Source organism: Aedes albopictus, chromosome 1 (assembly GCF_035046485.1).
Source record: "Aedes albopictus strain Foshan chromosome 1, AalbF5, whole genome shotgun sequence".
Lineage (NCBI taxonomy): Eukaryota > Metazoa > Arthropoda > Insecta > Diptera > Culicidae > Aedes > Aedes albopictus.
In genome coordinates this window covers 21,038,156-21,060,056 of record NC_085136.1, presented here as the reverse complement: position 1 = coordinate 21,060,056, position 21,901 = coordinate 21,038,156, and the positions used below count along the sequence as shown (strand labels likewise).

Here is a 21,901-nt window from a genome sequence, read left to right as displayed (position 1 = left end):
ATCATCGTTTTTGGTACAGCGCGTTTTGGTACCCACTTTCTGGTCGCTTTACCCTAACTTGCTCCTGATTTTCGGGTGTGTGGCTCGTGTGTTGCTAGTGCTTATTTCGGAAATTACACATTTCAAACGAAATCGTTGATTATTGTTTCTCTTTCTTTATCACTTTGCACGATATTATATGTAGCAACGAAGCAGTGTCAATGTTTCCAGCGTATTTATTCCATGAATTAAGCAATCAAAACAAAAACATTGGACGCCATGTTGAATCGAATGCTGGGTTGATGATTCTGGCTCTTCGTCATCCTCCTGGCTGCGCCGCCATGAGCCTCTGGGTCTGCCTCTGCTGGGTTCCACTCTAACGATTGTTTGCTAATTTCGTTCCCATCCCTACGTAGAGTGTGGCCGACTCACTTCCACTTTCGCTCCCGAATTTCTGTCGCTATCGGCTTTTGATGACATCGACGATGGAGCACCACGTTGGAGATCCAATTGTGAGGCCACCATGCACGAATTATACACCGCAGGCATCTTTTGATGAAGACCTGCAGCCGCTGAGTGTTCTCCACTGATAACTTGGTATGTATCACTGGCGTACAGACGCGTACAGTAACACAGAGTTCGAGTTGAAAAGTCTGATTTTGGTGTTTCGACTAATCTGATTGTTTTTCCATGCATTCCATACACTCACAAAGAAAGCCCTCGCCTTCTTGATCCGTGCACCTATGTCGATCTTGGCCGCCATTCGGCTACCAAGAAATTTGAAACTTTCAACATTCTTCACTGCTTGCCCACCTACCATAAAGCTGGAAGGGTTGACCGTATTAACATCTAACGATTTGGTCTTGTTGACGTTGATGGAAAGACCTGCCGCCGAGGAGCGATTGGCAACCCAACTAACAATCGCAAACAAGCATGCATGCTGAATTGTTGCTTTATTATAGTAATGAAAGCTGAACTAAAAAATAGTCAATGCGCAATGTTCAACCTTTCGTATCGGTATTAACACTGATAATTTGAAACACTTTTCAAACGTTTGATAAGATTTTTATTCGACCTTTAGTAATTCACACAAGTCAAATAAGCTCTTTAATTTCATCATACTACGACTCAGAGTACAGGATGAAAAACACGTGTTTTTACGAAACAGCAGCTGGGTTAATATGTTGTTCAGTTGTTAACCATAACGTTCTGTGCTAATTAGGAGTGGAAGTGTGATCATTATTAAACCACGGTTAGTTTATGTTTAGATTTGAGCGCTTCGATTCATCATCTCTAGGTTGGCGCAGGTAGGAAGGCATTCGGCTGGCCTCGCGACTGGCAATCGACGGGTCTCGAATTTGAATCTTGATTTAGGTAAATTTATGTGTAGTTATTATTCCACAATAGCTGTTCACAGCATAATTGCCAATCGTTAACTCTCGTGCAAATTGAAAAATGCTGCATTTTATTTATTTTTAATCATTTTTGCTAAAGCTGAATAATAGCTTTACTATACAGGGTGCGGCAGGAAAAAATGCGAAAAGTTCAAGGCACTATTACACGCTAAATATGGGATATATACAAATATACGGGACTTCACATCTGACTTTTTAAAAAGAAATCTTTTTCTTCACTTATGAACACTAAGTCCCGAATTTTATTAATCATTCACTTTTCACTTGCTACATAAGTCTTTCCTACGGCTGAAGGCCACACTTTTCTATCAGACTTCACTTAGAACTTCTAACTGCTCGCACTCAAGGTTTCCTACTTACTGACTGGCCTCGACCACCTGGGCTGAGGGCGCACCTGCGTCCTCCGGTGGGGCTCGATGAGAATCTTGCTGGCATCAGCGAAAGGCCATCGGATGATGTTGGCCTGGATTGCGTCGATCGAAGTATTGGTGACCGTTGCCGTTCCAGGGGCATTGACACGCGTCGCTCGGGGCTTCGATGTTGCCAACGGTCGGTCATCACGGTGGATTGCTGACTGCGTTGTCAGCAACTGTATGCTCGTCGTCCAAAGTTCGTTGTCGCCAAGTGTTGGTGTTCATGGCGGTTTGCCAAGTGCCTGGTCAGCATCTAGTCCACGATGGTAGAGACCGTAGATCGTGGGTAGAGCTTAGGGATGTCCATAACTATATATGACTATTTGTTCATGACAGTGTTTCAGTCAATGTCTATATTCTAGCACTGCAAAATAAAAATAAACATATTTGATGTTTAACATGTGATAATGTAAGCCTAATAAGCGGGTATCAATAAACTACGCGCCCAATGGTCATTAAACAAAATGACTATAACAGTAAAAAAAATTAGCTTAAATTCGATGAACAACCAGACCACACTGATCCAGAGCCATGTAGTTTCACATACTAGATGAAATAAGGACATATATTTGATGATATTGTAGAGAAAATTAAAAATTTTGTTTTATCAGATGCGAAATTTAGCGACCTGTGTACTTTTCTGCGGTTTAAAAATTCTGATTATCTTCAGCTTCAGGCGCCACCCTGTTAAGGTTAGTGACCAAAAAGGGAAAATTTTAAATTAACTTTTCAGAAAACTAGCCTATTAGAGATCATGGAACGTTGAAACATAGATTGGTTAACGTCAAATGGACGAAAACAAGGTTTGAAATTGAAAAACACTTTCGCATTTTTTCCTGCCGCATACTCTCTCTCTTCTCTCTTCTTGGCGTAACGTCCTCATTGGGACAAAGCCTGCTTCTCAGCTTAGTGTTCTATGAGCACTTCCACAGTTATTAACTGAGAGCTTCCTCTGCCAATGACCATTTTGCATGCGTATATCGTGTGGCAGGCACGAAGATACTCTATGCCCAAGGAAGTCAAGGAAATTTCCTTTACGAAAAGATCCTGGACCGACCGGGAATCGAACCCGTCACCCTCAGCATGGTCATGCTGAATACCCGTGCGTTTACCGCCTCGGCTATATGGGCCCTGCCGCATACTGTATTGTAGTAAAACGATTTAACGATGAACATTTCAGTTGGTACATAACACTATGCTTTATATTTTCTCCAAATTTGTGTGAACAAAACCCGAATAAAGGTTGCGCCTGAAAATTATTCAAGTGTTATTCAGCATCATGCTGAATTAATTCGTCGTAAAGGTGCTTGTAAAATAAGTGATTATTAGTTGGGAAGATCATAGAGCTTGCTCTCCATATCAGTGCGCCGTTGAGCTAGAAGAGCAACGCCATCAGCTAATTCGATGTCGAAGGCTTTTGATCTCTTTTATCAATTATCGATCGGATTTTGTCCAGCATCGTTTCCACAGTGCATCGGACCAAGCTTCCTGATTGCAGCAACTCGCGCACGCACTTCCATATAAATTTGAACTAATTCTCAAATTGGTATTCAAAAAACGTAAAATGTTTCACACATGCTTGACGACACCCACAGTTACTCACTCACGATTTGCAGTCGCAATTCGATGCATCTGTGTGGCGTGTTCTTCCCCGCCTACTTCGATCGTCATATTGTACCACCAACCACGTAATTATGCGTAATTCAATTTTACGACTCAAATCGTATTTTTTGTTAAACCTACCTACAATGAATCGTATTTTCCTCAAAATTCGTCACTTCTTCCAAAAACCGAACAATCGATTGGCTTCTTCAAGTGGCTGACTATCTGACCGCACACCATGCGCGCGCACCAATTGGCCACGACGGACGGCTAAGCGGCTTAGTGGGTGCTAATGAAATTCAAAAGTGTCGTTTTTTCGGCAATCAACGCCTCCTGTGTGTTTTCCTTCCACTTGTATTGGCGAAGCGCATCACACGTACCTACCTACCTAGTAGCAAGCAAGCATGGCTTGCTTCGGGTGGTAATTACTGTTGCGTAGCTCCCACGCGCGAGCGCATGGGCTGCTGCGACGATCGCGACAACAACGCGCGCGTGGTGTGAGATTCTTGCACAAGTAGGTAGGTATGTAGATGATGGCAAAACGATTTTTTCGGTTGAGTTACCCGCAGTCGGATTTGGGGTGTTGTCGCTGCCGGAAGAATCAGGATGCGGTCGGGTGTCCGTTTTGCGGAAATGATACTTGGATTTTTGCTTTTTACGTCGATTTGGGGCGCGATGCAGGAGGGGGTCGAGCAGAAGAAGACAGTGAAGCATCGGAAGCAGAGCAACAAGTATGATATTAGTTTCTTTGATGTGAATACGAATCGGACGTTCCGATATCCAGTGGTGAGCTTTGCGAAGCCCGGGGATGAAGAAGATGATCGAGCGCGCCAGGAAGTCTATGGGAACCAGTGTCAGTGCGAGGGGTTGCAGTGTAGATGCTGTATGGGGATGAAGATCCGCCAGCTTGGATTCAATCGGCATTGTAAGTAGAGTGACAAGGGGAATTGGAAGGTTGGTGATCTACAAGACAGTTTTTATAAGTTACAATATCCCTAGAAAGTGTTCAATTCGTATTGTAATTCGTTGATTAGGGTTATGTAACATAACTCCAGATAGGAGGGAGTTACATGTGGCACTCAGTGTGTATTTGGTGTCGCTGAGGGTGGCCGAAGACGCCACTGCTCGAGAGTTAATATCTCTGGAATACTAGGACAGTTAGAAGACCGTATAGTTATTCACAAGAGAAGTCATCAAATCTGTTAGTAAACCACGGTTGCAAAGCATCAGTTTGTTTGCGGAAATGACTTTGGTTCAGATTATTATCCGGTAGGTAACTACTCTATGACCCGCATCTGGTTATTTCTCTTATCTTTCACTGAGTTCAGAGCCGGTCGTATGCAGGCGTACAACGCTAATACTGAGACTGCCAATGTCAACATAATCGGAGCAGAGTAAATTTAAAGAAAATATTTCCCTTTTGCTAAGAATAAAATTAAGCAGCCTTCTTGTTTACATTAGTCCTGTTCAATGAAGTAGGTTGAACATTGTTGAAGTTGCTGCATTCTGCTCTTACTATAGTATATATTTCTATAGGTACCTCATCTCGAGCACTTTCTTCGAAGAACTCGAAGTTGTTCAGGGAGGAAGTCCTATCCAACGCATTATTTAGCGCCATAATGTCCAAGTAGATGTTACAGAATATGTGTTTCTTGTCGTTTGTCAGGGTGCAGAACAAGTCCTTACTCTCTTTGGAGATCTCAGTGTTAATCATAAACATCTTGGAGTAGACACTGAACAGCGTTAGCAGCATTGTTTCACACTCCACAATGTCGAGTACTTCATCCACGGGTGTCTCGACAAATTAGTAAGAGCAGGATGAAGGAACTTCAACAATGATCAACCTACTTTATTGTACAGGACTATTGTTGTTTGAGAATTTGATGATAAAGTGATCATGTTTTTGATAGAATGAAAAACGTCCGACCTGGTATAGTTATTAGTCACTAGTTAGGAATGATTAATTGAGGGGATACAAATCAAATGCTTACTATGTGCACATCCTCCCTTGAGTGAGTATTTGTATTACACCTAATAACTTCCTGTCTTCGTGCAGCTTGAATACAGGTAACGCCCTTGTCGGGATCTGCCGCATCATGCCACATGTTCTAGCTTGATCTCTACTGCACCTCTACTTCCTCTTGAGGGAGTAGCGTCGCACGTCGATATGCTTCGTTCCCGCCGAGTAGTTCATCTCTTTCTTAGCCAGGCAGATTGAACTCTTGTTTTCGTACTTGTTGACCAGTGCCTCGTCGATGCCGTACAGCTCACGAATGAACCTTTGCCATCAGACGGCCTCTTGGGTGACCGCGAAAAGTGCCATGTATTCCGTTTCCGTGGTCGATAGAGCAACAGTTGCTTGCCTTCTGGAACTCTAGGAAACCGCTCCGTCACGCTGCAGAAATACGTAACCGCTGACAGATCGCCTCGACTCCGGACCGCTCGCCCAGTCAGCATCTCTTTATCCAGAAAACGCCGGGTTCGCAACATCTCACGTATGTCAGCCTGCACTTCATTACTCCAAACCTAGTACTTACCGGATCGTGTCTTATACCTCGATGTACTGCTCCTGGTCGATGGAAAGTGTCGTCGGTCCTGGTGACACGCAGACCCAGAATCTGCTTGGCTTGGCCTAGGTCCTTCATCCGCAATTCGTCGCACAACTGCTGCTTCACATCGCCGACCATACCCTGATCGTTGGAGAACAAAAGAAAGTTGTCGACGTAGACCGCCACGATGATGATCTTGTCACTTTCCATCTTGTAATACACGCACCAGGGCCTTCTTCAGTCGGTAGATCTTCCTGGGTGCGGCTTCGTTCTGGAATCCTTCCGGCTGCTCCATGTATATCTCTTCACTGTCCAGGTCGCCTTGGAGGAACGCCATCACGGCATCCATATGGTACATGAAGAGATTCAGCTACGCGGCCTGCAGCGCAAGGAGATGTCGAATGTTGGTGTAGCGGACAACGGGAGAATATGTTTCGCTGTAGTCCACATGCGAGAATCCTTTTATCGCAAGTCTTGCCTTATAACGTTCGATGGTGCTGTCCGGATTGATTTTGAGCTTTCCGTCCTTTCGGAAGATCTACCTTATACCTGTCTGGTCCCGGCTTAGCGCTTCCTGCAACGTATAAGGGTCCTTGGATACCTGTGGAATGTATTCCTGCGAGAGATGGGGGCCGTTATCGAACTTGCCATGGACTGGGAGCTCCCAGTCACTGTGCTCAGTTGCATGTTGCATTCCAACAGCTTTCTCATTCGAGCTTGACGGGAGCGCAGTGCTGTTCAAGTTCACGCTTCCGTGTTGCAAAACACGTCCTCGTCATGGTCTTCAGTCATCTCGTCGTCGATTCTGGGGAGTCATTTGAGGCAGTATGTAACCTTAACATCTGCATACTTGCCTGAGAATCGGCACTCCTTCACGCTGAGCCTCATCGTAGGATGCTGAGAAAATGCCAGGGAAGCGCAAGCGGTTGTTGCGGATCCTGTGGCTCTTCTAGAGCACTATCAGCCGACGTCGTCGTTCTTTGTGCGCTTCTGATACCTACGTCAGCAACGGTCTGTTGCTAGTTGACCACGGTAGCCTGTTGTTCGCCATCCATGATCTCTTGCTGATCAACTCTCGTGAAAACCATCAATGCGACGGTCGAATTGATCTCCTCCGGTACCAACACATTCGCTACTTGACGCTCATCCAGTGTTATCACATCCCGACTTTCGAAAACTTGATTTTTCTTCGGGTTAAACATTCGATAGGCCTTGGAACACTCTGACTTGGGGTCCCACTTCGCACGCTTCACCTTCGACTCGTGAGCCATCGCTCTTGATCCGAAGACTCGAAGATTGGACAGATCCAGTTTCCGACCCGTAAACTTCTCGAAAGGGGTGACGGAGATTCCCTTCGCCGGTGATCGGTTGACTAAATGAACGGCTGTCGACGTCGCTTCCGCCCAAAATCGTTTGTCCAACTAGCCGTCAAACATCAGACTTCTCGCTCGCTCCTGAAACGTCCGGTTCATGCGCTCAGCCAACCCATATTGCTCCGGATGGTGAGGCACGGTCGTCTCGTGGCGAATGCCATTTGCCTTGAGAAAATCCTCGCCGTTGTCGGTTCGCAGACACTTCAACTTCTTCCCAGTTCGGGTTTCGGAGTAGGCCTTCAACTCCTTGAACGCCTCAAACACATCCTTCTTGGCCTTCAGAAAATAGACAAAGGTCATCCTGCTCGCATCATCGATGAAGGTGACGAAATACTTGTTCCCGCCAAGGGAAGGCTTCTCCATTGCTCCGCACACGTCCGAATGCACGACCTCGAGAAGATCGCTTGCCCTCGTGCCACCGGATTTGAACGGTAACCACTGATGCTTCGCCTCGATGCAAGGGACACAAGGTGACATCGTCCCGCTTGAGATGTTCATGCCGACCACCATGCCAAGTAATCGCTTCACGCTGTCCACGTTAAGGTGCCCCAGTCGTTGATACCAAATCTCCAGACTGGCGGCTGGTCGTGCCACACACGTACTCGTTTGACCAACCTGATTCAGTTGGAGGCCGTCCTTCTCGCAGCCTGTGGCGATAACTTCTCCCGTTACTTCGTCCTTGATTCACTGCGAGGTCTGAAACACAGAGCACGTTAGACATATCTAGTCTACAGCACTCACCTTCCACATCAGCATCCAGCTCGATGGTCACCGTGGCCACAATTGGTATCTCGGAAGCGTCTGCCACAAAAATGGTCTGTGACACCTGCTTGGTGCCAAGTAGAACACTGTCGTCTCTGCACATGTGGTTTCCGGCTCCAGTATCCAATATCCACTCGTCCAGGGAGTTCCGCTTCTTGCACGCCAATAGTTCCTTATCGGTTCGTATCGTTTCGGCAGCCCCATCATGAGGATCAGTGACATCCATTCGTCGTTAAGGGGGAAATCGATCTCCTGCAGCTTCTGGTTTGTGGTCAAAATTTTATCCACGTACTCCTCCACGGGAGAACAGCCCTCGAGTTCCAACCGCATCAACTTCCGCAGCAGGCTAATCTTCCGATATTCCCCACTGTCCTGGAAGGCGGTCCGAAGGCTTTGCCAAGCTTCTTTGGCTGTTTGGGAATTTTGAACAAAGGCTATAATTATACTTCTAGATACTGAGGCACAGGCTTACTTACCGTACTTAGCGATCAGGCTAAGGCCCGGGTGGCCTCTGCTGTACATAGTAGCCGTCTACATTCCACTCGGTCCATGGCTGTTTGTCTCCAGCTCCGCACTCTGCGTAGGGTCCGCAAATCGTCCTCCACTTGGTCGACCCACATAGCTCACTGCGCACCACGTCTTCTTCTACCGGTCGGATGACTCTCGAGAATCATTTTAGTCGGGTTGCTATCCAACATCCTGATAACGTGACCCGTCCACCGTAGCCTCCCAATTTTCGCGGTTTGGACGACGGTTGGCAGCTGATGCAGCTCGTGGTTCATTCGCCTTCTCCAAGTCCCGTCTTCCATCTGCACTCCGCCGTAGATGGTACGCAACACCTTCCGTTCGAAAACTCCCAGGGCACGTTGGACCTCTGCACGTAGGGTCCAAGTTTCGTGCCCATAGAGGACGACCGATCTAATCAGCGTTTTGTCGATAGTTAACTTTGTGTTACGGCGAACTTTATTCGATCGTAGAGTTCTGCAGAGTCCAAAGTAAGCATGATTTTCTGCTACAATGCACCTCTGAAGTTCTCTGCTGGTGTCATTGTCGGCGGTCACCAGTGAGCCAAAGTACACAAAATCTTCAACCGCCTCGATTTCATCACCGACGATATAAATTCGGGGTGGCGGGCGCGGTGATTCCTCTCTGGAGCCCTTTGCCATCATGTAATTTGTCTTTGATGATGTCTTTAATGACTAATCCGATTCGCCTGGCGTCACTCTTTAGTCGGATGTACATTTCCGCCATCGTCTCAAATTTAAGAGCTATAAGGCAAAGGCACGGTCCGACAAATCCTCGCTGATCTGAACGTCGTCCGGGGAATTCACAGCTCGCCAGGTTCCCTCCTTGATCATCACCATCCGCATTCCGAACGCCCACGCCGCCTTAGCGTCACGGCTTTTCGGCTTCTCCAGGGATTGATGAAACGCGCTGCTGAACGGAGACTTCTTGATGAAAAAGATTTCACTTTTCGGCTTGTTGTTTGGCCGGTTGCTAGGCTAAGCCAGTCGGTAAGAGCTATCCTGGACTCATAACCTGATAGAACGAAAAGCGTCTGACCAGGTGTAGTGACTAACAATGATTGATTTATTGAGGGGATACAAATTCAATGCTTACTATGTTAACAATCTGCACTCTGCACATCTGCACACGTAACGATCTACGTGCCTGCCGGACCCTTTCGCAGGCGGATCGATGCATTTGGTGCATCTGCCTCGCACTGCTGCTCCACTGCGAGCTCCTCTGCGTCGGTGATCTCGTCCAGATGTTTAAAGCGATAAAGCCTCTCCACCAAAGTGCTTCCTGAGTCACAGACGAAAGCGCCATATATTCAGCTTCAGTGGTCGCCCAGTCAGCGTCGGTGTAACCTTTGAAATTGATAAACAGCATTCCTCGCGTAGACTAGCTTCCACTTTTTCGTCTCTTCCAGGTATCTCAAAATCCGTTTTGCTGCGGTCCAGTGGGGTTCTCCGGGATCATCACAGAAACTACTCACCAAGTTTACAGCATGGCAAATATCTGGTCTGGCTAGGAACTGCATCAGGCTTCCGATCAACTGGCGATAGGGATTTTTCTTCATCTTGTCACGTTCTGCTTCCGTTTTTGTCTCATTTGGCTGGTTAGCTTTTGATTGGTGTCCAAGGGAGTTTGTACGGGATTGCATCCTATCTTGATCAATGGCTATCATACCTCCTCCTTTCGTAATCTTGATTCCCAGAACTTGCTCAGCCTCTCCTAAATCTTTCATCCGGAATTTCCTCGCAAGATCTCGTTTCACAGCTTCGATCATTCCAGTATTATTTGAAAATATCAAAACATCGTCCACGTATACCGTCACTATCAAAACTTGATCTCCATGGATTCGATGATACACACAGGTGTCGAACTTTGAACGCTTTAGGCCCATCTTCTTCAATTCGCAGTCTAGAGCTAGAGATTCCAAACGCGGCTGGCCTGTTTCAATCCATAAAGCGTCTTTCTCAACATACAAACTCGATTCGTACCATCCTCAAATCCTTCCGGTTGTTGCATGTAAATTTCTTCATCTCCTAAGTAGCCTTGTAAGAACGCAGTGACCGCGTCCATCTGATGAATCGACATGTCCAACTCCATAGCCTTGGCCAATAGGTACCGGATTGTAGAATAACGGACGACAGGTGAATACGTCTCGGTATAATACACTCCTTCGATTTGAGAATAGCCTTTAATAACCAGTCTTGCCTTGAAACGTTCGATCGACCCGTCTGAATTATTATTGATTTTGTAGACCCATTTGTTCCTTAACGCTTTTCGTCCTGCTGGAAATTCCGTCATAGTCCACGTACGATTCTGCATCAGAGCTTCAAACTCGTTGTTCATTGCGTCTATCCATTGCTCCTTGCAGCGTTGCTCAACCGCTTCACGATACGTACTTGGTTCTTGTATTACTGTCAGAGCCTTCTGCGCGACCCTAGCGCTGCTATCGTTATGACGATCAACCTGTCCTGCACCCGGACGACGACATCGGTTTTTGGAACTGTCCTGTGAAGGGGCAAGCCTTTGAGGGAAAGCACTGTAGGTTACCTCATAATCGAAATACTTGCCTGGATGTTGGCGCTCCCTCTCGCTGCGCCTTACCACACGTTCTATCGGTGGCACTGAAATTTGCGGAGGGATTTGTTGAAATTCTGCTGAGAAAAGGTTTTTAATGAAGCAGTGCTGCTAGCTGGTTCCACAACGGTTGTTTCCAGTTCATCAACGGTCGACTCATAGCCATCTACGCTTCCATCTTCACTTTCGTCGTCTCGATCAATCGCTTCTTCAACATTCGGGTTTGAATCCTCTACACGTTCAGTCAACAACTCCATTTGATTCACTTCAACTGTTTCTCCTTGACCACGATCGCTACTGCTTACATCTTCATCGGTGATGATCACATCCCTGCTAATGAAAATCTTACCAGTCTGCGGGTCGTACAGTCGATAGCACTTGGAATTTGCCGCATATCCAACAAACAAGCATGCTTGAGACTGCTTATCCCATTTCTGTCGCCTTGTCTTCGGTACGTATGCCATCGCTTTCGCGCCGAACGCTCGCAGGTGTGACAAATCCGGTCGTACTTGAGTGAACTTCTCATCTGGCGTAACGGTGACTCCTTTGGTAGGTGACCTATTTATAAGGTAAACTGCAGTACTGACAGCTTCTGCCCAAAAACGTTTGTTCAATCCCGCGTCGAACAACAAAGCCCTAGCTCGCTCCACTATCGATCGGTTCATCCTTCCTGCTAAACCATTTTGTTCTGGATTATAAGGTACCGTTGTCTCGTGGGCAATACCGCTTTCCCGGACGTAGCGCTCGAAATTCGTTCCTATATACTCCATTCCATTGTCGGTTCTTAATCGCTTCAGTTTCTTACCGGTTTGTGTCTCAACGAAAACTTTGAAATCTTGAAAGGCAGCCAGAATTTCTTTCTTCGTCTTCAAAAAATATACAAATCCGGAGAAATTCGCGAAAAGGTCGTAACTTCTCCGTTACTTGCCGCACACGCCGTTGCCAAATTCACCATCTCTAGCTTGTAAAGTCCGTTTGTTTCCGATCCCACTGCAACCAACTCATTCGTCTGAACGTTGAACACCTTGCATTCATCGCTTGTGAAGACTACTTCATGGCCCTTCTTGCAAATCTGGCTTACCGATAATAAGTTTACAGCCAAATCTGGAACACAAAGAACATCCGAAAGCGAACCTTCATATGAACTACCTTCAACTGCAGCTTCCAGCATAACGTTTCCAACAGCAACTACAGTAGACGTTCGATAACTGCAACATGTTTACGTTTCACTTAGCGAACGAAATTCGATAACTGCAAGGACTGACAGATGTCAACAAGTTGTCAATCGACATAAAATGACCGTGAACGTGACCCAACTGCTCATTTGGGCTAACATTGCGCACCATTTTGACGTTTGGCGGTGCGATAACTGCAAATTTGTTGCACTTACCGGACTTGCAGTTAAAAAGCATTACAGTTAAACCGTTTGCACCAACCGAATGTCTACTGTACAGGAACTTCAGCATTGTTGGCCACATTGATAGCTTGCGACGTTTGTGCCATCGACGATACTGCTCGGATCATGGCACGTGTGAACGGTGGCACCAGAGTCAATAATCCAACGTCCTTCGAACAATTCACACTTGCAATGAAGGCAGCGTTCCTCGGGTTCTTCTTACGGTGTGGTCCAGTACCCTGATCTATTTGGCTTTGACCGCATCCGCTGTAATCCTGGTTCCCGACGCTTCCAATTCCATGATCATAGGCTCGTAGTTTTCAAGTAATCCCATCAGGAGCAGGCTTGCTAGCCACGTATCGTCGACCTTGAATCCTACTTCAGCTAGCTTGTGGCTTGTAGACATCACATCGCCGTTCACGTACTCTTCAACCGACTTGCAATCTGCCAAACAAATACACGTGAGCTTCCGCAGCAGACCCATCCGACAAGTCATTCCGCTGTCCTGGAACGCGCTCTTGAGATTCTTCCATGCTCCACGCGCAGTCTTGGCTTCCTGAACTAGGCTGTAGTTGACCGGTTCTATGCTTAAACAAATTGTAGCCAGAGCACGTAAAGAAACTTCATCTTCCACCACTGCGTCGCTCGCGGCATCCACAGCATACCAGGTTCCTTCCCGTATTAACACCATCTTCATTCCAAACGTCCAAGAACTGTAATTCTCTCGTCCTCGGAGTTTTTCGGTAACGGGTAATGAAACGCTGCTTGAGAATCGCGGAGGTTCCCTGGGTCTATCTACTTGGGGTCCATCCGGCAGTCCAGAACTACCTTCCTTGGGATTGGTCATTTTGAAAAATATTTCGTTTGAAAAAATCTTCAATCTTGTTGTCTTCTGTAACTAGCAACCGTAGCTATGGTGTGTGTGGCCCATAACCTGTTAATAAAGACACGTCTGATTGTGAACAGGTTTGAACAAGGAATGGAATATTAACATTATTAAATTCATGGCTTACTTCAATTCAACAAATACCAAGCAATCTTCCTGTGATTCTTCCAGAAGTTTCTCCGGCGATTCCTCCAGGAATTCCTTCGAAGATTTTGGCCTGGGATTTCTCGAGAAATTCCTCATGCTATTCATCCAAGAACTCGTTTCGGCCTAACTCCAAGAACTGATTGTCTGCGATTCCTTCAGGGACTCTTCCATGGATTTCTCCAGAATACCTCTACCGATTCTTCCAGGGATTTCTCTAGGCATTCATCCTGGTATATTTTCAAAGAACATCTTTTAGGATTCCATTCCTTATGGGATTTCACAAGAGGTTTCTCTAGTAATACCTACTAGTCTTTAGAAAAATCACTACAAGTATCACCAGAGGCATTTCTGGAAGTATCCTAAGAAACCCAGAAAGAATGTCAAGAGAAATCTATGGAGGTTTTCCTGCAGGTATCACAGTAAAACTTTCTGGAGGAGTCCTAGCAGGCATTCCTGAAAGAATCACAGTGTAGGAATCGCTTGTGGAATCTCAGCTGGAGCTCCAGGAGGAATTCCATGGGAAATTTTTTGAGATACACTAAAAATTTCTGGATGAGTCCTGGGAGGAATTGTTGGAAAAAGCATTGGATTCATCATTGTATAAATTTCAGCAGTAGTTTTAGGACAAATTGCTGAAAGAAACTATGCAGGACTTTCTAAAGAAACCCCATCAAGAATTCCTGGAGAAATCCAAAGAAGTATTCTGGAGGAACCCATAGAGAAGGCCCTGAAGAAATCACAGGAGGAAATGCTGAAAAAATCTCGTGAAGATTTCCTGGAAGTAATTCAGCAAGAATGCCAGGATAAAATCCTATAGAAATCACTAGAAGAACTCCAGTAGGTACCACAGTTAAAATTTCTGAGAGAGGAATTGTTGAAAGAACCGCAGGAGAAGTTGGTTGTAGAATCTTCGGAGGAAGTTCAAGAGGAGTTTCTGCAGGTATTTCATGAGGAATTTCTAGCCAAATCTTTGGATAAAATCTCTGCAGAAATCCCTGGAAGAACAACCGTAGAAATTTCGGCAAGAATTCCAGGAGGGTTGCAGGAACCCAGCAAAGAAACGAAGAGAAAGCTCTAGAAGAATCCCTAGCGGAATCTTTGAAGTTTCGCAGTTAGAATTTCTGGAGGAGTCCTAGCAAGAATAGCTGGAAGAACCGCAGGAATCATCATCAGAAGAACTTTTGAAAAAGCTTAGATTTTATCCCAGGATTCCCCCACAATTACTACTGTGCTATGTATAATGTTAGTAGGCTATGATTGTATGATAGAATAATAAATCAGATTACTGGCAGACATTCAAAGAGTACGAAAGTCTATATGATTACAAGGTATCACAACTACAATATCAAGGAATTAGAGACGGCTAAATTTTACTAAATGATACATAATTTTGAGCACTGGAAACCAACCAATCTTATTCAGTAATTATCTTTCCATTGCAGTTTGCACAAAACTCTCATACGAACCGTACGATTTCGCCATCAAAATGGACGTCCTGATGAACGACAGCAGCATCTTTCAGAACTCCTTCTCGGCCAAGAACCCTCCACCGGTTTGCCTGCCAGTGCCCATTCCCTACATCCCACTCAACGCGGACCTCTGCTTCCGATTCTTCGACATCTACACTCCGCGACTCAATCTGCACGCCTGCATGGACGTCGAGGCTCGAGTCTGGCGATTTCCACTGCTGATCTTGCACTTCGATTGCATGCGAATGGGACAGGATGGGTTCACGCTGCTCAAGCCGGAGGATGGCGATGGATTTGAGGCTATATATCCGGAATTACCACCACCCGACATGCAGCAAGCCTCCATCGACGTGTACGACGAGGTGGAAGGCATCAAGAAGGGGCAAACGAATCGAGTTCAATAAAAATCCCAAACCACCATGATGACCCTTCTTTTCTGTTCCAATCAATAAATTCGAAATGTCCAACCATCATCGCACAGTTAGATAACATCAATTATATTAGCCCTGCTAATTTCTCGCTCAAAAGCACTAAATCAAACATTCGAACCGAACCGGAGGCGCCCAAAATAACGCCGAGTCATCATCCTTACCCGCTTACTTCTGCCCCTCGCCATCCTTCTTGGTGTAGGTCATCCCCACGCCCACGATCAGCGCCATCACCGTAAAGCCCTGCGCCAAGATTCGAGCCCTCATCATGTACTGGGACATTTGTTTGCGACCCTGACGGAAGCTCCACAACCCGTACCCGAGCGCCGACAGCGTCGCAGCACATCCAATCGGAACCAGTGGGTTTTCCTTCACCTTGCGTTCCATCTTTTCGCGGGTCGTTTCGGCATGGATGTCCGTGTAGTCCTTGCGCATCTGGATCCACTCCAGCTCGGCTTGCTGTTGGACACTTGCCGGAGCCGTTGTTGGTGCGTTGGACATGGTTGCTGAAACGATAAACCACAAACAAAAATGTAGCATTACGTCAGTTGCCACTTTGGCCCCGGACTCTCTTTAAAGATTGCAAAATATTTTTTTCACAGCAAAGCCATTAGCCCGGCTTTTTTCAAATTGAAACTTACCTGATTTCTACCAAAACGTAGATAAACTAATCAAAACTGTTTAGATTCTTGGTACAACACAGCCAATTAAAGAGAAAAATGTTTAATTTTAGAGCACAAAATTAACAACGTCGCATTATATCAGTCGCCGCTTGCGAGTGATGGACGGACGGACGACGAGTTTTACATCACCGACCGCGGAACGCAACGAACAAAACAAAAACAAAGTACGCAAAGAAAGGGAGAGAGAGAAAATGTCAAAAGTATTTAAAACAAGAGAGTCGAGAGAGAGCTTTTGGTTACGCCTACCTAGAGCTTTTTAAGAGCTTTTCGGCTACGACCACCCACGAGAATTTAATTTCATGCACGATTAAAAAGTTACACCGAAATGAGTGCGAGATTTCTCCCAAGAACATGCAATATTTCTAGATTGAGTTTAAATAAGGGCGAAAGTAACATGAGAGAGTTGTCTTCATCGACTCTCTCTTCCTCAAATTGAAGTGACAATATGCAAATAATATGGTTGCACTTTTGACGTAGGACTACGTCTCTCTTTTCTATACCGGGTGTCATTCTAAATTTTCAGAAATCGGCCGCGTTACGTTTAAAGTGGAGATTTTGAGCGCTAATAACTTAGCCATTTCTTGTTGAATTTTTAAAATTTTGGCACCAATCGATTGCAAATATTTACACCAATTATGTCCAATAATAACATTAGCTGTTTTTCAATAACAAACTATTGAAAAATTGGGAAAAGTGAACCCATGTTTATTCCAGCCAATCACGATCGAGCACATTTTGGATGCTCCCGTCGAATATAAAAGCTACTGCTTCTTCGCATCTTCCCTCATTTGCCTTTGTCATCTCGAGGTGAACGCATCGAACGAGAGCGGCCCACTTTCTTCGTTTGCGTTTTCGCTCATTCTTCTTTGACGGCCGTGTCGGTCGGCTCGGTGGCGCTGGTTTTCGGCAAGGGTGCTGTTGCACATTCACCTTCTAACCGTCTAACGCGGCAGACCAAGGAAGTGTTTGAACATCGGATTGTGTAACGTGCTTGCTCATCGGGTGGGATTTCAGGGTCGTTCGAAACTTACTTTCCTCATACACAAACCGTGGAGCCGTATCAATTCGAGCAGGAACGGGTGGTGAAAACCATGCCCAAAGAAGTTGCTGTTGTAGAAGCACAGATAACTAATACTGCATGAAAGCTAAAGTAAAAGGGGGGGGAGGGGTAACACCTGACACAAAAGATCCAACGAACAGCGAGGAATGAATGTCCCAAGCTGGACCAAAACGAATATGGTAAGAAGTGAAACTTATATAACCCAGGGCTGCTTTCTTAAATAAGCTAACGCTGAGGCTAATACGTATTTACAATTTTATTAACATAGTATTCTATGACGTCACATGGGGTGGGGTTCTTACTTGTGCGCTGCAGCGGATCCGGAGTGTGGGTTACATAGCTGGCTTACCGGCCTTCCGCCGGTGGGGTTCGAGGTTATGTTCGCCTTTAGATGTGATCCGGCCCTGGGCCGGCGGAGTTGATGGTAGACGGATGGTTTCCGATAAAGCTTCGACCATCTGAGTTCCAAACCTAGGAACGGAGAAATTCGGGCGGTTGGACGGCGGAGAATTCGGCCGTTTCCCAAAGCACTGTAGCCTGAGCTCTCCGCAGAGTGTTCCATATCAAACAATAGGTTTCTGACGTTGACCGGGTTTTCAAAATGGCGGTTGGAGCGAGGGGGACGACTCTTCCCGATATCCTAGATTTTTGGCCAAAACCTACAAGGAATCACATTTTTTTCATAATTTCAACAAAACTGAAGAAATTAACAGAAAATCGATCAAAATCAACCATATCCGAAATATCCGATAAAATCGATTATAATGTTGGCTTATTCACAAAAAATCGAACAAAATCGATGCACATCCCTGAACAAAAATGTCAAATTTTCTCGATTTTGTTTTGTTCTCCCGCTGTCCTTCCGGTTGGAGCTTGTTTATAAACAACAGCTGATCACGGATGCGACTGTTGTTTACATAGTCAACGCATTATTTTAATCCTCAGTATGCCATTATGTAGCAATAAATCTTCTCAATAACATGCATTTCCCATATTTCTGAGGTGATCCGTTGTTGCATTCGCTAATTCCAGCAATTCCTGCTCTCGTTCCTGCTGCTGAGCGACCAGCTGATGGCCGACGCCTCAGTCGACGCAGCCGATTGTTTACCTGGAAGAGTTGTCAAAAATTTCGACGTGGCGTCGCGACGTCGTAACATTTTAAGAGATGTTAGCCGTTTTCAGCGCCGACTTTCGTCGATTTTCAAACGATTTTTTTCATTTTATTCGATTTTTTCAGATATGTTCCATTTTTACCATTTTGCTGAAAATAAATAGCATAAAATCGATTTTAACTTGGAAAATGGCAGAAAATGAGAAAAATCCGATAAAATCGAACCGATGTTCAGTATAATGAAAACAATTATGAATAATTCAGAAAATCAAACAAAATTACGGCTTATCGCACGGTAACTGAAGCAAATTTATTACTGTCGACCCCCTCGGGTTGGAGAATGATGCCGCCAAGTACAGGTGGCCAACGACGCTCGTCCTTGACGGAGCCGGTCCGTCCGGAAGATCTGGAGCTCTGTCTTGGAGAAAGACATAGAAAAGAAAAAGGCCCTTTTCGCTGGACCTGACCACCACATTAATCACCCGTGACGTCATTCCTAGCCTTTACACTTGTTGGCACAGTTGTACACTGAAAATTTACCTTTTTCTTGTTTTAAACTGTTCTTGTGTTTCGTTCTTTTGTTGTCCTTTGTCTAACTGTTCGTAGCTATAAGTTTTTAATCAATTAGTTTTAGGTTATAATTTTCCATTTTGCTCACACTAACCATTTTTGATTTTTACATTTAACACAGTAGTTTTGACATTTACACAGTAGTTTTTACTTTTACTAACACTTGTGCTTGTACTTTTTAATCCTATTTTAAGAAAAGAAAACCAAGAATTAATACAACTTTCACTTCACGAGATTCTATTGTTCTGACCTCAAGAAAAGATCTAGGCACGCGCACTGCACTGTTCGAGGATCAATCGTGGACAAAGAGAAAGATTTTGGTCAAATACAGCCTTTTATAAGAAATCCGTTTTCATATTTAAGGTTGTATTTGACCACTATGCTTTTATGCTGCATTTTGGCAACCATGATCTACCGGTGCACCATCTGTGGGTTGGTACAAGAATCGGTCTAGTAAATATTTTTAGGCCTTGTTCACACTACTCAGGTTTTGACACACTCTGACCTGGCATGATTGGAAAGCGGAACGCTCACTCACTCGCGACGTATCGACTATAGTGAGTTCGATTAGTTCCTAGTGGTACTTTTCAAAAGGGTATATTGGGGTTCGGGAGGAGAATAAGGATTGATGGTGGAGCCAGCAAGAAACTATGGAACCACCGGTTACATTACCCCATCGTTCCTCCTTCAAAATGAAGATTTTCATTTTGAATGTAACGTTTGTCGGGTTCAATAATCAACTTCAACCAAAGATCAATTCCTGATCATGGTGAATCAAAAATTTATTTGTGCCCTTCTATTGGAATATTCTATTCACCTTCATCGCCAATGCGAGAAGAAACGATACTCATCGTGAGTAAACTCTCACCTATACACGGTACACGGTATTGAGAACTGTCATCTCATTGACGACACATCTTGAATGTTTATGTTTACATTTCTAAGCATATCAGATTACAAAGGTTCGCGAGTCCCTCGTATCTAATGCTCATTAACGATTTAATCGCGCTTTTGGGGTATTTTCACCCACAAAATCTTGTCCGCTACAGAAATTTCTCAAATACTAGGATGTGCGCATATCCTATCGTGATTTCGGAATCACTAATCGGTCTACTTTTCATTTTTCTGTTTACGAATCAGCGAGGCTAAGAAGTTTATCTAGCGAAGGAAATTTTGGGATTTTTCCCTGCAAATCAGGTGTTTATAAACATTACATCAAATTCTTTGTTTACCTCTTAGGATTTATCAATCAGGCAATCTCTTGAATGAGGGGTCCGGACCTTTATGAATGGTAAGTGTTCAATTCTTGAACGACTAATTTGAAGATATTCATTAACATTTTGAATCATGATTCTAGGGTTGGACTACGTTCGTCCAGAATCGTATCCTGCCGGGATATATAGAATCGCCAGATCGCTTCCGCTTTACTGGTCCCGGTCGAGGACAACTACATAGATCTCGTACCAATCGCATCGAACATGCACATGTACGAGGAATCTACCAACAAGTTTGACGGTCTTCACCGCTGATTACCTCAGGTTCCGCTTGGAGACCCGAGCAGAAAATTTGATTTACTCTCGCTATCTTTGTAGGAGAAAAAGGAAACATGAAATATATTATGTTTGGAGTGGGTGGGGGTTCTTCTGATTGTGGGAATGTTTTCGTAGTGCCTTCGGTCTTTCACCTGTTTTTCAATGAAAACAACGGTGATCATTCTTGCATTCAATTAGCTGTTTTAGGCTGAATAGGATGTACGTTTTGATCGGGATTACTGTCGTCGCGTATACGAAGTTTCGCGGATAATTGAGGTGAGTATCTCCCTCATTTCGATACTAGACAGGCACAAAGTTTCGGCCTGGCTCCTTTTTAACGATGTTTTCGCGACGATTATTTTCGTTTTCATTTTGATATTCTAATTGTGTTAGACCTCGTCCGTAATTCAACCGGGGGACTTCCTGCCTTACGGTGACAGATAGTCTCGAAGAACTGCCGGTGTTCTTCCTTATTCTGTTCGCGTTAGAATCTTGAATTGATCTTGGAATCTTGTTCCAAGAATACTGGAAATCGGATTTTCGGGTTCGATCGTCAAACATCGCATTGTTCGTCAATCGTGGCTGAGTTCGCGTGGTTGTTTCTACGGTTCGTCTTCGGAGCAGATGTTCCCAATCTAATTTTTGCATCGCGGTCATAATTCAGTTCGGATTCATTTTTTTAGTTCACGGATTCGTCTAAAATCCGGAAATTTTCAATAAATTTGGAAATAAATTTAAAAAACGCCTAATAATCTCGCGTATTCGAAAATTCTAAATGATGATACACATTGAACCAAGGGGTTGGAAACTCTGACACACTTGAATGTGTTGCAGTGTGCTGATCGGGTGTTTTTGGGTGTTTTTCGGTGCTTTGACGATTATGACAGTTAATGTGATAGACGTCACATTTTTTCCAAATTACTGGCAACACTTCAGAAATTCTTTCATCGTTGTTTTGTTTTCATCTGGATTTGATAAAACCAAGTGCAAACAACACGACCAAAACGATCTTAAACCTTCCCGGATGTTGCGGAATTCCGGTCCCGGTAGGTAAGGCAAGCTGTAAATTCCATAAAGTAAATAATACATTAGCTATTTTTCAACAACTTTTATTTCAGGAATAGGAAGTTGTCGACCAGAAGCTGGAATCGAATTCAACTCCCTCGGAAGCAAGTGCATCGCCCAGTCCAGCAAGATGCGTCGCCAAATCTAAAAATTAAACGGAACACCCAAGCAAACCAATCGATGCTGCTTCAGCCATAACTATCGAGCATGCCATGCTGGATGACATTCCTGTAGAAGAACCGAAGGAAGAGACATTGATGGGTTAGTACAAACGGTGACGAGATCTGGCAAGGACTAGGGAATGATGTTTCTAGTGTGATGAAGCGAAGGCGAACGATGATCCAGTCCAGCTAATGCAGATGAAATCG

The 21,901-nt window shown here is 44.8% G+C and overlaps 2 protein-coding genes across 2 annotated transcripts; one reads left to right on the top strand and one right to left on the bottom strand.

Moving 5' to 3' along the window:
* Positions 1-3,813: 3,813 nt before the first annotated feature.
* On the top strand, positions 3,814-15,507 carry LOC115260190 (uncharacterized). The gene is made up of 2 exons (XM_029861106.2): positions 3,814-4,334; positions 15,058-15,507. Exons 1-2 carry the CDS (start codon positions 4,016-4,018, stop codon positions 15,486-15,488), a joined length of 750 nt encoding a protein of 249 aa, XP_029716966.1. The 5' UTR covers positions 3,814-4,015; the 3' UTR covers positions 15,489-15,507.
* A 53-nt stretch (positions 15,508-15,560) lies between these two features.
* Positions 15,561-16,331, bottom strand: LOC109433635 (HIG1 domain family member 2A, mitochondrial). Its single transcript, XM_029861107.2, has 2 exons — positions 16,154-16,331; positions 15,561-16,018 (listed from the first exon to the last, which is right to left on the bottom strand). The coding sequence occupies exon 2, from the start codon at positions 16,011-16,013 to the stop codon at positions 15,681-15,683; it is 333 nt and encodes a 110-aa protein (XP_029716967.1). The 5' UTR covers positions 16,014-16,018; positions 16,154-16,331; the 3' UTR covers positions 15,561-15,680.
* Between the last annotated feature and the right edge of the window lie 5,570 nt (positions 16,332-21,901).

Excerpts from the sequence above, each read along its gene's own strand:
- LOC115260190 (XM_029861106.2), top strand. The coding sequence starts at position 4,016 with ATGCGGTCGGGTGTCCGTTTTGCGGAAATGATACTTGGATTTTTGCTT. Across the intron at positions 4,335-15,057 it reads GCTTGGATTCAATCGGCATT|TTTGCACAAAACTCTCATAC; the intron begins GTAAGTAGAGTG and ends TTTCCATTGCAG.
- LOC109433635 (XM_029861107.2), bottom strand. The coding sequence starts at position 16,013 with ATGTCCAACGCACCAACAACGGCTCCGGCAAGTGTCCAACAGCAAGCC.